Raw genomic sequence first — 14876 nt, forward strand, 5'->3', positions numbered from 1 at the left:
GAATGTTCGCTAGTGGTATGGACGGGGACCGCACGATAGAACCGCACGAGAAGACCGCACGCATTTCTTCATTCGCGCGCCAGTTCAAATCGTCAAGATATTGTTATAAACCTGTTTTTTTTTTGTTTATATACCGTCATTGAATTATCGCTAAGCAAGTTACTATGGAGCAGTGTATAAGAAGTCGGGCTAGGAAGCGAGAGACCGGAGTTCGAATCTCGGCCGGAACATCACTTTTTATTTTTTTTTAAAATACTGTTGTATTCTATAGTTTATTTTTGTAGTGTAAGAAAAAGAACTATTTATTCTGTTATTTTTTAATCTCCGTTATTAATATAAATTGATTGTTAGTACAATACCTCATTTAATATAAAATAATATTCTACTTTTTGAAATGTATCGGGCCCTAATTGTACCTAAAAGTAATATATTTTTAGTGATATACTATATTGTAAACTATTTAATATTTCACTTGCCTAAAAAGTTAATTTGCATTGAATAATTGCCTACCATTAAAGGAAATTTGAGCTATATAACCCTTGATGGGCATATTCTGGGTATGCAAATACTTCCTTTAAATTTTGGGTGTGGTTCAACCGATTTATTCTCAAAACCAGAAACATCTACATGTAAAAAGAAGCACAGGTCACTAATTATAATAAACTTCACCCTTGGTATTACTTCCACTAATTATAATAAACTTCACCCTTGGAATTACTTCTATCACAGTTACAATACGTTCATCTGCATTGGCATTTTCTACTTTTCGATGGGAAACAATAAACTTCCCAACATTTTTTAAATGATGTAACAATTCCTCTTGTGGTTACTTTTCCATAGATATCCTCATCTCTGTCCTCATGTGAATTCAGAGGCAATAAAAATGAAAATTATTTACCACAAACATCGCAAACTAAAAACCTAATAAACAATTTTATACCGAATATAGAAATAAATTTAGTATTTTTACCTATTATCGTCCAAATCCATGTTAATAGATAATTATTATTTTTAAATATATTTTTCGAACTGCTGGTTTTAGTAATTATTAAATTAAACGAACTAAAAAGTCTTAAAAATAAACAATTCTTAACCATGACCTCAAAAATGCAGATCTCCTGTCAACTTTCTTTATTTTTTATTTATTCATTATTTTCCTAGTGACGTCACAGGTGGTATGCGCGAACTGAACGAAATTGGAGCCGCTATCGATCATACCTTGTATTCTTTGTACCATGACGTCTAAACGCCTTTGATGTACCGACTCGAAGCGGATGGTCGAGCGCACGAACGAACGAACGGCCGCATGCGTTCGGTCCCCGTCTAAATATACCGCACTTTCATTCGTTCGTTCGTTCGCTCGTTCGTTCGGATAATGAATACGCACCTTAAATCTGAAAGCGCACGCAGGCGAACGCCTTTGATGTAACGACTCGAAGCGGATGGTCGAGCGCACGACCGAACGAACGGCCGCATGCGTTCGGTCCCCGTCTAAATATACCGCACTTTCATTCGTTCGTTCGTTCGTTCGTTCGGATAATGAATACGCACCTTAATAATAATATGATCTTTGTCTGATATTTTATCGTTGGAAATCCCATATGGTAATGAAATACAGAAAATATTTGCAAAACGGCTAAAAATGTTTACCTTTTAATTCTACATCTGAAAGAAAAATAATATACAAGGTGTTGCATTTAAAAAAAATGAGATACAATATTTTAAATATTACGATTTTGGTGACGCCATAAAAAATATCCTGTATACGATAAAGTAAATTTTTCTACACGAATTTATTCTGGTATCATTCGTGTTTAAGAAAACATAGCTAAGTATTAATAAAATTATATTCACTCTAGTTTTTTACCACCTTTCGTATATAATGTTTTTAACCAAAGTTATAGTAAATTAGAAATAGAATGGCCACACCGCAGTGTGCTTTAAATAAAGAACTTTAAGAAAATTAAACTTGTTTTAAATCAAAAATAAGTTGTAGAAAATCTCTGAAATAGATAATAATACAAAAATACATATGTCATTATATATTTTTTCCGCATTTCTTCCAATCAGAAGATTTTCAGATACAGAAGAATTTTTACATACGCGAAATGTGAAAATATTCTGTTTTCAAGCATGTTTTTACTCGATGATCAATTTTTTTTATTTATTTTATTGTGAACTCATATTTTCCTAAATACATATCTGTGAAACTATGGCGAGTGCCACGACTATACTTTGCCTAGTTAATAGACCACGACTATACAGCTACGTCAGTGGACACGGGAGGCGAGAACAAGGTCATATAAAGTGGCAGAAAAAGAACAAAGGATTTGACAAGGAGTGAAACTACTAGTTTCCTTATACTATGCTAGTATACACTAAAGACAATTTGACTACAAACACACATCGACTGTTTTTTAACTTTTAGATGTACATTTCCTATCTTTGATATGGATACATATGGTGAAATGTAATGCCTTAAAGCACCTTACTTAATAAAAATAGCCATAAAATATAGGACTATAAGAATATTTCGTAGACCTGTGGCCATAAAATACACTTTACGCGTATTTACACTATTGTAAACACAAGCATGACAGTATATAGACACTTTTAAAACAAGTTGAATCAGTGAAAGTGTCCTAATACCGTATGATAAAAAACGGCGTGCAATTGGCTTGGAAATGATGATCGATGACATTTTCTTTCAGCAATCTTCATTTCATATCCATTGCTGAACTCTTTTTTTGATCATATTGTATAATCCAATTTATGGTATTGCATTACTTTAAGTGTTAATGCCATCTCCAAGTAGATAGTTGCAAGTTAACTAAATGGTTCGTGTAGGTAGAGTAACTTTAGATGTCAGATGTCATACAGGACTTAAATTTAGTTGGAACTGGTTTTTATATGTTTATGTTTATAAATTAACACACAAATTACATTATAAAAAAATACATAATGCACTTCCTAACACACATCGTAGAAATAAAACTTCTTGTAAACACAAAAAGTTTTACTATATGATGCATGTAGACTGACAGCATGATCTCAACTCAAAATACTAACACCACATATTTTCATAATTTGAATGTGATACAACAAATTTAAATTGCATTTCCTAATATACGGGTATAAAAATATATGAATGTTCTTCTTTTTTAGCATCTTGAACAACAAAGCAGAGTGCCAACACAAAAGCCACGGAGTTTTATTAACCAGTAAGTTAAATTGACAAAGTTTCTCCGTCGAACTAATAAAGGTATTTTTCAGAGCTTTAAAAGAATCTGGCTATGAGAGCGACTCGACGCTAGTCTTCAAACGAAAGGAAGATACGGCCAAGCAAGTAAATCCAAGAGAACAAAGAGAAGCGTACAAGATAATTCAGCAAGGCGGCGATGTTCCCTTTCAAGGGTTAAGAAAACCTGCTCCAGAAAGACCTAAAGGTATAGTCATAAACTGATTTTAAATTGCCTAAAAATAAATAAAAGGAATATGGTGGCTAAAGATAATTTGATCTAATATTTGCATGCGATTTTAGCTTTGTACTCGATCCTATGCTAAGGTGGTGGGCTCTAATACGTAATCCAGGTTGGTAGCTCTACTTATTTTCAAAGCCAGTACACTAAGACAATTTATACTATTACATTTCATTACATACGATTATTGCAATATAATAAAATCCACGCTTCAACACGTTTCCAGAACCAAACAGTAATATTTAGTTTCAGAAATCCACAGTGCACGACATTAATGATTAAATACGAGTTATAAAATCTAATTTGTACTATTTAACACTCCTACAGAAACGGACCTAGTGGAATTCTACCCATTGTCGCCAACACTTACAAAGATACGAATACACAAAAGCATTATTCCCCCCAAGGAATGCGTAATACCGCAGAAAGAATACCTGTGCTACCCGGTTACCGTGCATCACAACGTTCCTAAAATATTTGCAAACTTTAAACGTTCAGCTCCATCATTAACCAATACAGCTGACAAAGCCCCTTCTTCATCGACACCTCCACCATCACCGCCTAAACGCAGGTCCTCCAGAAATAATAGCACATTAAGATTAATCAGTACAATGAAAGTAAAATCAGAAAAAAGTCCCATATGCAAGAGACACGAAACTTGTTTCACCTCAGGTCCTAGTGTTAACAAAACGAAAGTCAACTATCTTAAAGACAAGATTACCTGTAAATTATCACCTTCTACCAGGAGGAAAGGCGAACAGCCTAAATTAAGTGTGGTGAAAAAAGTTTCTGCCTCGCCTGAACTGAGATCCAAAATTACCTCCACATTAACAACATCACGTGATCCAAAATCATCTATTCGTAGGGTACAAAGTAGTACCAGAGTAACATCAGAAAAACCACGAGGCTCCGGTGTTACAGGGCTGTACAAAAGCGGATCTACAGGCAGTATGGTTAGTAAGAAAAGTTCTACAGAAAGTTTAACTTCTCGTACTCCAACACCCGTTAAGACGTTTGGTAGTGAGAAACGAAAATTTGATCTTATTCTGCCAAAATTATCATCCTCTAGATCTCGCTTATCGTGTAATGAATCTCAAGAACTTGTATCGCCAACTGAAGTCAAGAAAGGGATAAAGAATATCGCTAACCCGAATGCTCATTATAAGAATTCCGTGGCCCCTTTGTCTTCTTCAAAAAGCAAGAGCAGCATTAATGCTACAGTGCCAATTAGAGTTGGATTTACAGAAAAAGGAAAGAACATTTTGAAATCTTCCTTTAAAAGACCTCTATCTTTATCTCCCAAAATAATACGTAAAACCTCTAGCAGCCCGTCTCCATCTATAAGTTCTGAACGATCCAGAATAAAATCATCAACGGAATCGTTAATATCTAATAAATCTACCAAAAAACTGGAGAAGACGTCTTTAGTCTCGAAAAGCAGATCAAAAACTGACGACAAAAAAACTCAAAAACTCAAGAAGGAACAAAAAGTTGGCAATAAAAAAGAACTATCTAACAGTTTAACAGATATTAAATGCCTCAGCAAGGCTACTGGAGCGGATATTGCTAAACAATTAGACCAGTGCGACTCGTCCGAAATTCGGAAACAAAAAGAAGCCATAGAGTCGAATCACTTTTTCAGAAACTTGTTTATGAGAGGTCTAAAACATTCGGCATCTTTTACTTTACCCAGAAATTCTTGGATAGTTGAAAAAACGAACCAGTTACATAGAAGAAAGTCGTTATCTTCTGAACCAAGTATAGGCGCGATGAAGATATACCTCAGGCACACCAGACCAGTAAGCGATTCAAAATTTGTTAGTCTGGATATAATAAGATCGAGAAGTGCCAGTCCAAAATGCGTAACGTTTCACGATACTTCTAAACCGGGAAGTTCAAAAAGAAGTAAAAGTTTGCCAACTAAAATAGTATTTTCTCAAACATCTAGACCAGTATCTCCAGTTGTTGCAAGAAAAAAATTGTTTCCCATTCTTAAAGCGTCATCTAAAGAAGTTTTAAATAGAACTCCCAGTCCACCTGCTAGATTAGTATTCACCGAGACATCTAGACCAGTGTCTCCAGTAATTTCTAGAAGAAAAAGATCTCCGATTAGTAAATCAGTTTCGGGAGACAGTCTGGTTTATACAGGTAGAAGTCCAAGCCCTCGGGAAAAGTTGATTTTTACCGAAACATCCCGACCTGTATCGCCTTTAGTAACTAGAAGAGAAAAATCTCCTATCTCGAGAAATATCTCCAAAGACAATTTGTCAGTTGTCAGACTCAGTCCTAGTCCTCACACTAAGTTGTTCTTTTCTGAAACTAGTAGACCTGTGTCTCCAGAAGTTCGTCGAAAGGTAACAAGCCCTACCGTATCGCCTATTTTACCTAGAGCTCCGTCCTGTAGAAAAATTATGCAACTCAAGCAATTTCATGGACCTGACCCCGCTAAACCCCAAGAATTAACCTTATATAGCTGTCCAGAACTAAAGCACAGTACTACTTCACTAGATTCGTTCAGAAGTGAAGATTACCAAGTGTACCTAAAAGATCTTGGTTTCGGTCCCCCTAAAAACGAAAAATTTAAAGATTTAAATCATTTTTATAGCGATATTGAGAAACTGGGAAAATTAGAACAAAAGTTTGCATTAAAACCAAGAACCAAATCCGAACAGGAAATAATTGATTATGACAGGTGGATGGAGGTCAGATGTAGGGAAAGAGCCGAACACGAACTGAAATGTTTGTACAACCACCTAAAATCCCACGAAAAAGAAAAGGGTTTTCTGTTTCTTCCTAAAGACGTCGAAAAATTCCGTTGGAGAAAAGACCTGGATCGAGGCTTAAGAATAAAAGAAAAATCAGTTGAAAATATTAAAGAGGAATTTCAAAGAATCCAAGAAGAAGAAAGTGACTTAGAAAACGCACGAAGGCGACATATGGCATACAGCAAAGACACGTATAAACCTCTATGGAGGGGAAATTCGGTGGTGAGTTTGGCAAATATTCTGAGTGAAAGGCGCAGTCAGTCCGAAAGCCGAGTAAAAACTACCCGTCAAAAGCTTTTGGATGAAGACAAAATTTTTAATCACGGAATAGGTTCCAGAATATGGAGCAGCTTATCTATAGAACAAGTGAATAATCTTAAACGCCAGTTACAAGATATTTACGGAGATGACGACGTACCTACTACAGTAAAAAAATCACCCAGTAAGTTGAAAGACTATACAGTTGATGTTCCAAGAGAAACAGAAAGAAAATATATTCCAACTTTGACAGTTCGTAGGAACTCTGAGAGCTCGAAACCTGATTTGATGAATGAAGATGAGAAAAAGATGCTGTCACAAATTTTGAGTAAGGAGGCTCTTGAAAAGACTATTAAGAAACGCAAAGAGGATAAATTAGCGTTGCCTATAATGGTGGGAAAGGAAGTTTTGGGAGCTGTAGCTACTCAAGATGCTAATATTAAAAAATCAATTAAAGAGGAACAGCCTCCGAAGGCATTGATTAAAACTAACGCTCTAGGAACGGGTAAACCAAATTCTATAAGTGAAACTGAGTCAGCTAGCACTGATGAATCTACAAGAACAGTAATAAATTTAATGGACGTTCAAAAAAAAGTTGAGTATTTTGAAAAAGCAAAGGAATTAGAGGCTTACGTACCGACAATATATACAGCAGCCGATGACGGAACTAACAGCGAAGAATCTGTCAGTCCTAATCAAATCCCAGAAAGCAACGTTCCAGACCAAACAAGAGGTCCTATCCAATCAAAATCCTGCCAAAATTTTAAAGAGTTCTTTGGGGAATCTGAATTAGTAAAATTTGCAACGCTTCCTTTATCAGCTACGAAACGTTCGAACTGTTCGTACACTAAAAAACCTCACCTTAGAGCGCTTGACATAAGTCCCATTCGTACGATTTCGGAGGCTAACTCGTTTGATAGTCTCAATAGAAGTCGATCGGCCTCTCCGTATTTTGAGGAAGCTCAAGCGCTGGCTAAAAGAGGCGAAGTGAGTAAACTGAAAAGGCAATTCGAGTTTTTCGAAGACTTCTTCGGCGAGAAGAAGCTAAAGAGATCTCGTAGCGAGAACGACATGCGGATGTACGGACACGTTGATGATTTGAGAAGAAAATACGAGTATCCCGTTCATTCCGGAAGGGGAAGGTCGAGAACCAAACGGGGCGGTGTTGTCTCACCTGTATGGTTAAGGGCAGAGGACAGATATATGCCCCATATCAACATTATCAGTAAAATTGCGAGTTTGTATTCGTTTTCGAAGCATAAGAGTAGGAAAGAGGCGAGCAGGAGTACGGAGGAATTGGCGGAGATTTTGGGATGTCCTACAGGAGAGGTCAGTAGGTTTAATTTGTGCACTGTAAAATTAATTTCCCACACAAATAGTTTAAAGTTTTCTTTTTTTTAGTCACAAAATCTCTATTAAATTGGACTTTTTCTCTAATACTTTCATATTTAATTATATCAAATTATGCCGTGTAAATCAATGTAAAATCAAATTAAACTGTAAACTCAAGGTATTCATGACAAGAAAAGAAACATTTTAATACAATCACAGAACGACGAGATCACTTGGTTAAAAAATAGTTTCAACATTGTTTGACTAAAAGCACGAAATTATCCTAAAGGTTCTTTGCAACCGTTCGATATTAAAATTAATATGGTTGGGAATAATAGGATGATTTCAGTCCTTGAGTATTGATCCTCGAGGATTCCAATAATCGGATGATCGTCCGAGGAATACGGTTATAATTTTTTTATTGTTTACATTATTATAAAATTTCAAACACTCCAAGGCCTGTGTAATATCTCGATCTGAACCTGAATAATTACATTGCAATAAAAGTAAATAATAATTTTAAACATTATTTTTATATTTTCGTGTGTATGATTTGGATGCGAGAAGTAAAATGTTTATATATTTTGTTTCTTTAACTCAAAGTTTAACTCTGAGATTCTGAGAATTTGAATTTTGAGATATACAGGGTGGTCCGAACTGTATTCCGGAAACTTCAGCAGCATATTCTGCAGATAAAAATAAGTAAAAAAGTTCGTATAAACGTATGACCTAAAATGCTTAGTTTCGGAGATACAGGGTGTAGAAGTTTCATTTTTGTTTCGATTTTTTCCAAATAATTTCTGAAGTAACTTCAATATTTGGATGAAATTTGGTGTCTGGGAGTTTTTTGATATGAAAAATTCGATTTTGATGTCAATATGGCTCCTACTTGTAGAGGGCGCCACCTACATATTTTTACCTGGTTTGAAGAGTAATAACTTTTCGTCCGTACCTGTATAAAACTACTACTAAATAATTAAAAAATATACATTTACGACGTTTTTAACGTAAAAAAGATCTCTTAATAAAAATCGCTACGAGTAATAGTTCTCGAGATATTTGAAATCGAAATTATCAATACCTGTCATCATTGACATAAATTAAACATGTTGACTAAATTGTTAATAGACGGAAATCATAAATTTGAAATGTTTTGTGCCAAACCATCATCAATCATCATATTTTCGAAGAAAATTTTATGATTAATTTAAACAAATAAAAATTTTCCAAATTTATCTTTTTAGTCAGTTAACTATCTACTCAACATGTTTATTTTTTGTCAATAATGACATTTATTGACTATTCCCATTCTAAATATCTCGAGAAGGGTTGCTCGTAACGATTTTTACCAAGAGACATTTTTTACGTGAAAAAATACGAAAATGTATATTTTTGCACTCAGCAGTTCTATACAGGTACGGACAAAAAGTTATTACTCTTCAAAACAGTTTAAACACATGTAGGTGGCGCCCTCTACAAATAGGAGTCATAGTGACACCAAAATCAAATTTCTTATGTCAAAAAACTAACAGACACCAATTTTCATCCAAATATTGACGTTACTTCAGAAATTATTTGGAAAAAATCGAAATAAAAATGAAACTTCTACACCCTGTATCTCCGAAACTAAGCACTTTAGGACATACATTTATAAGAAGTTTTTACTTCTTTTTCTCTGCAGAATATGCTCCCGAAGTTTCCGGAATACAATTCGGACCACCCCTATCGGGCAGCCTTCCAGGCCAAATGAAAACAAGTTATTTGGGGAATTACTTGTTTTTATTTGAAATTATTTTCAAATTATTATTATAATATTAATATTTTTTAATTCTAAATTGCCTTGTATTTTCGATTCTCGTGAGCACGGTGCGTCACACACAGTATTAGTTGCGCGATACGAGTATTTTTCACTCGAGTGATCACTAAAAATTACACCTTTTAATATTAATATACTACAAAAATATGTCAATATCTTTAAACCGCTTAAAATCAGGTGAATGTTTCAAGTTTATATCGATCTATCTTAGGAAGCTTATTTTCCTGTATTACATTTATAAGCAAAATGGTAATATTACTAAAAATAATAAAACGGTTAGTTAGGCACTTGATTATACCTAGTGTGCTAGTTTGAAAAGATATACTTTATTACAGTTGGGGGTTGGAACGTTTGATGTTACACAGCAAAATAAAACACTAAATCACCACAATACACCAAAACACTTTTACTTTTACACTGGACCAGCGTTTCGCTAACCAGCGAATATATATGTTAGCATGCATCATCAGCAGATGATTTAAACTCAAAAAAGTTTTAATTATTTGCTGATGATGCTAACATGGTTAGCAAAAAGCGCGTCCAGTGTAAAAGTAAAAGTGTTTAGGTGTATTGTGGTGATTTAGTATTTTAAGATACACTTTAAATGCATAAATTATAATCTTAAGCTTGGTTTTCATGCGTCCGTTATCCGTTGATACGATGGTCCGACGGCACTCTGATTGGTCATAGCGTCTTCACGCCACTTTTCATCCGTAAATTTTTAAATCGATAATGGACGTTTTACACTTTTTTGACAAATTTAATCTAACCTTAAGAAAAATATAATAGTACAAGAGCTAGTAACGTCGGGAAAACGAGAATTTTAGGAAAACTGGTTCTTTATCTTTTGCTATGCTCTCCTGACCAAAGTTCGGGCCGTCCAAAGGGGCCGTCTGGCTGCCGGTAGACTACTACGCATCACATCTGGCGTTCCCATTTTTGTGTGTTTCATAGGAGTTCTAGTTTATGAGTATATAGAGATACAATGATGCGATTTTCATATTACTTTGCTACTTTTTTATGAAACTAAATATGCTACACATATGTTTGTCCTAGCCTCCTTAGTTCCTGAAATATAGGGCGAATTTGTGATGCGCAGCAGTGAACAGATGTTGAATACAGATATGGGGGTGCGCAGTAGTGAACGCAACGTGTACCGGCAACCGGACGGGCCGCACTCTGTTCAGGATAGCGTAGCAAAAGATATATTAAAAAACAGCTTTTTAAAATTCTGTCTCGAAAACGTTGCTAGCTCCTAGACTATAAGCGAGACTATAAGTAAAACAGCCAAATCGTTATGGAAATGAAAATATAAAATGACACCAATCGCAAGTAAATCGTATATCCGATGAACGGAGGCATGAAAATGCAATTAATTTAAAAACTGCGTTATTTTCTAAACAATCGGTGTCTTTAAATTCAACCAATAAAAATAATATCGTATTATCCTATCGTCGGCTAACGGATGCATGAAAATCAAGCTTTAGACCTAAAGTTACCTACAAATTAAAAAGAAATTAATATACCTACTAAATTTTGTACTTTATAAAAAAATGTATTAATTGCCCAAGCATATTTTCATATTTCTGTACGCCTAAATAAGTTGTTGGTCATACTTTACTTTCGTTACTTACATAGTCATTTCTTAATATCTTCAATCTAGCTCACTTACGTCTAATGGGAGAAAAAGGCTTAGGTATATTTATATATCAAAACAAATGTGCACAGTAAATCAAAAATAATTATACACCGCAGGTAGAAAAAATGAAGGATAAATTCGATAAAATGTGCGCCCAAGATCAAATATCTCTCATGGGCCACATGTACACGTCGTCGCCCAACCTCAAGGAACTGCGGGACATCACACCCTACCTCACCGCAAACTGGATCGCCCACAAATTTCCTAAAACAGAAGACAATACGCGATCTTTGTCATCACCAGACACTTCCATCGCTTCCAGAGATACCTCTTTGGTGCGTAGGGATAGATATAGAACCAAGAGTGCCTCTCCAATCAAAAAAGGACCACAGCCTGTATTGAAACGTTCGGTAGACAGGAGAGGAGATAGAGAAAGGTTCGAGCCTTCAGTAAGATACTCTAAAGGTGGGGTAATGAGGACATTAAATATGTTTAAGCACTCGGTGGTAGATGCACTATGTGAAATGGTATAAATGTTGGGCACATGTACACTGGAATATAACTAATTGGTTAAGAGGAAGGTTAAGAGCAGGAATGAATTAATATATAGTTTTTACCTTTTATTTTTATCAGATATGTTTTATAATAAATACGGTATAGTCATAACTAAATATTTTGACGTAGTCTCGGTATTCATATATATTTTAATTTCAATTTTTTTTACATCTCTTATGAAATTTCTTTAAAATATTTATATGTTAAGAACCAAATCATAATTCCATCTTATTTTTGTTTAAATATTTATATATTAAGAATCAAATCATAATCCTATCTTATTTTTTTTTATTTTTTTTTAAATGTAACATTTCCACGATTAAAATTTATTTTATTTATTTATGAAAATATTTTGTACGCTGTTAACAAATATTACATATCTATCACAACTTCAGTTATTAGAAAACTAATTTACCTTGTAATTATACAAGGCCCGGCAATAGTGCGTCGGGCATCTGTAGCTCCTAGAATAAAAAACTTGGGAATTTTGTTTAAGTACTAGGATGTATTTCATGAAAATATTTTAACTTCTATAGGGTGGCTCAAAAAAGTGTGTGTGAATTGGGATGATTTTTTTTTAATGGAACACCCTGTATATTATTGCATTTTTGGCTTTCTTTCAGATCACTTTACATAATCCTAAGACATGAGCAAATATATTTTGATAATTTCAGAGATATTAATAAATAAATAAAAATATTATATTTTTTTCAACCTTTCTTAAAAAAATTATTAATAATACAAGAACTGTCCTGAAATCAAAGCTATATTAGATATTTACTTTAGATGGTTTTTACTTACTTCGCTATAAATATGGAAATCGTAAAACATACTGGATGTTCAAAATTCTACGCCAAACTTTCTAAAATATAAAATATTTTTTCTTTGTTTTTTTTTAATGGAACATCCAGTATATTATTTTTTTAATAGATGGAGAATTAAAAAATGAACATTTTTTGCATTTAGAGTATTTCAAAATTTTTGACGGTTTCGCAGATATTCCCGGTTTTGTATTTCATATGGCATTTTCCACAGTAAATTTTTATCAGTGCCGATTAAATTTTTATCAGTGAAAATGATTTTTCTCTCGTATTTTACCATTGAAAGCGTCATATGAAATAATACTGCGTGTATCCGGAAAACTATTAAAAATTTTGAAATACCTTAAATACAAAAAATGTTCATTTTAGTTCTCCATCGAATAAAAAATAATATACAGAGTGTTCCATTTAAAAAAACCAAGAAAAATTATTTTATATTTTTGAAAGTTTGGCGTAAAATATTGAACATCCTGTATGATTTACGATTACCATATTTATAGCAAAGTAAGGACAGACCATCTAAAGTAAATCTAATATAGTTTTGATATCAGAACAGTTCTTGAATTTTTAATATTTTTTTTAAGAAGGGTTGAAAAATATATATTTTTGATTTATTTTTTAATATCTCTGAAACTATCGAAATAGATTTACTCATATCTTAGGATTATGTAAAAAGATCTGAAAGGAAGCCAAAAATGCAATAATATACAGGGTGTTCCATTTAAAAAAATCATCCAGATCCACTTACACTTTTTTGAGCCACCCTATAGAAGTTAAAATATTTGCCGGAAATACATCCTGGTACCTACTTTAGGTCTGCACTTAGACAGTATGTTATATTTTTTTACTAGCTATACCAGAGAGACTATACTGGTATTTAAACAGTACATCTATATTATGTGCATTTTCATTCCCATCACATAAACACTCACAATCACATTCACATAGATATCTTATATAGAATCTAAAAAGGACCATACACGCATCGATATCTAAGACATTTGAACTCTACTGTCCTTCTATCTTTGATTCAGTCCAAATCTCAACATGTAGTGGTGGCTTCGATAAAGATCTTATCGGAGAGATGAGATCTGCGATCTTTCAACACGCTGAATATTTTTAATTGCACAGACCACACATTTGCCGAGAACTGTACTAGCCTATAGACTGACGAAATTATCTTTTAGAGGATCTGAACGTGTACTGTGAAAAGATTGCTATCGATTTGGTCTTAAGATCTGAACTGTGCGATTTAGCATACAGATCAAATCGTTGCGTGCAGGGCCCCTTTAAGATTTGCACACAAAACACGCAGCTTACGTATAATTTTTACGTACACCTAAGATGTCAATAAAAACAAAATCAACACTTCTGTCATTAACATATTTTTTTTTCATTCCAATTCTTTAATCAAAACTAAAAACATTCAATTGAAGTACAGGTTTTCCCAAATTTGAGACTCATTATTGGGATCTCGAAAACTGTACTGTTAGGTATATTAAATAGTACCATACAAAAAAACGGCGTCAAAGATGGCTTAGAAATGAAGATAGCTGTCATTTTTCATGTAAAATTATATAGGAATGTAATTTACAATGATATGGAATCCTCATTTACAAACCAACTGAACCGCCTTTTTTCAATGAAGTAGCAAGTCAGCTTATTATTAGTACAAATATTTGATATTAATTTATTAAAATATATAGTTGTTTATTTATTACATTTCGTTGGTGCACATGTGGAATAAAAACTTAATGATTTTTTTACGTAAATACATATCAGCAATATTTTCTTTGAGTTTTACAAATCATGAAGATCAAATTCACATTAAGTTTATTATTTTCATTTTTATTAATCTTCTCCTTGTTGTTCAATATGCCGATATGCATTTGGACACGATAGCACGGTATCTTTTCATTGAAATATCATTTAGGTACTCTTAATTGAAAGATGTAAATGTTTTTAAAAGATGTTTATTTTTGCTTCGAACTAACAATATTCGCATTTTCTACGCAGCTATAAAATCACTAACTTTTGTGCATGTGCTAAGTTGTATTGTGTGTTGGGGTGAGAAAATCTGGTGATTTTATAAATTCTTTATATTTCATTTTCCATTTCAATATTTTTCATATTCCATATATTATTTTTTTCGTATCATATTTTTCGTATTTATTTAGAATTCCAATGGAATGATCTAAACTCCAGAGTTAT

The 14876-nt window shown here is 33.5% G+C and overlaps 1 protein-coding gene across 3 annotated transcripts in view; it reads left to right on the forward strand.

Moving 5' to 3' along the window:
• Positions 1 to 14876, forward strand: part of LOC115880570 — a 185298-nt gene that overhangs the window by 123574 nt on the left and 46848 nt on the right. For all 3 annotated transcript variants that reach the window (XM_030897825.1, XM_030897826.1, XM_030897827.1), the window contains exons 15-16: positions 3166 to 3221; positions 3274 to 3446. In XM_030897825.1, coding sequence (XP_030753685.1) covers positions 3166 to 3221; positions 3274 to 3446 — 229 coding nt within the window. The remainder of the gene's footprint in view (positions 1 to 3165; positions 3222 to 3273; positions 3447 to 14876) is intronic.

This window comes from Sitophilus oryzae, unplaced genomic scaffold (assembly GCF_002938485.1).
Source record: "Sitophilus oryzae breed Bouriz unplaced genomic scaffold, Soryzae_2.0 scaffold_1637_pilon_pilon, whole genome shotgun sequence".
Classification (NCBI taxonomy): Eukaryota; Metazoa; Arthropoda; class Insecta; order Coleoptera; family Curculionidae; genus Sitophilus; species Sitophilus oryzae.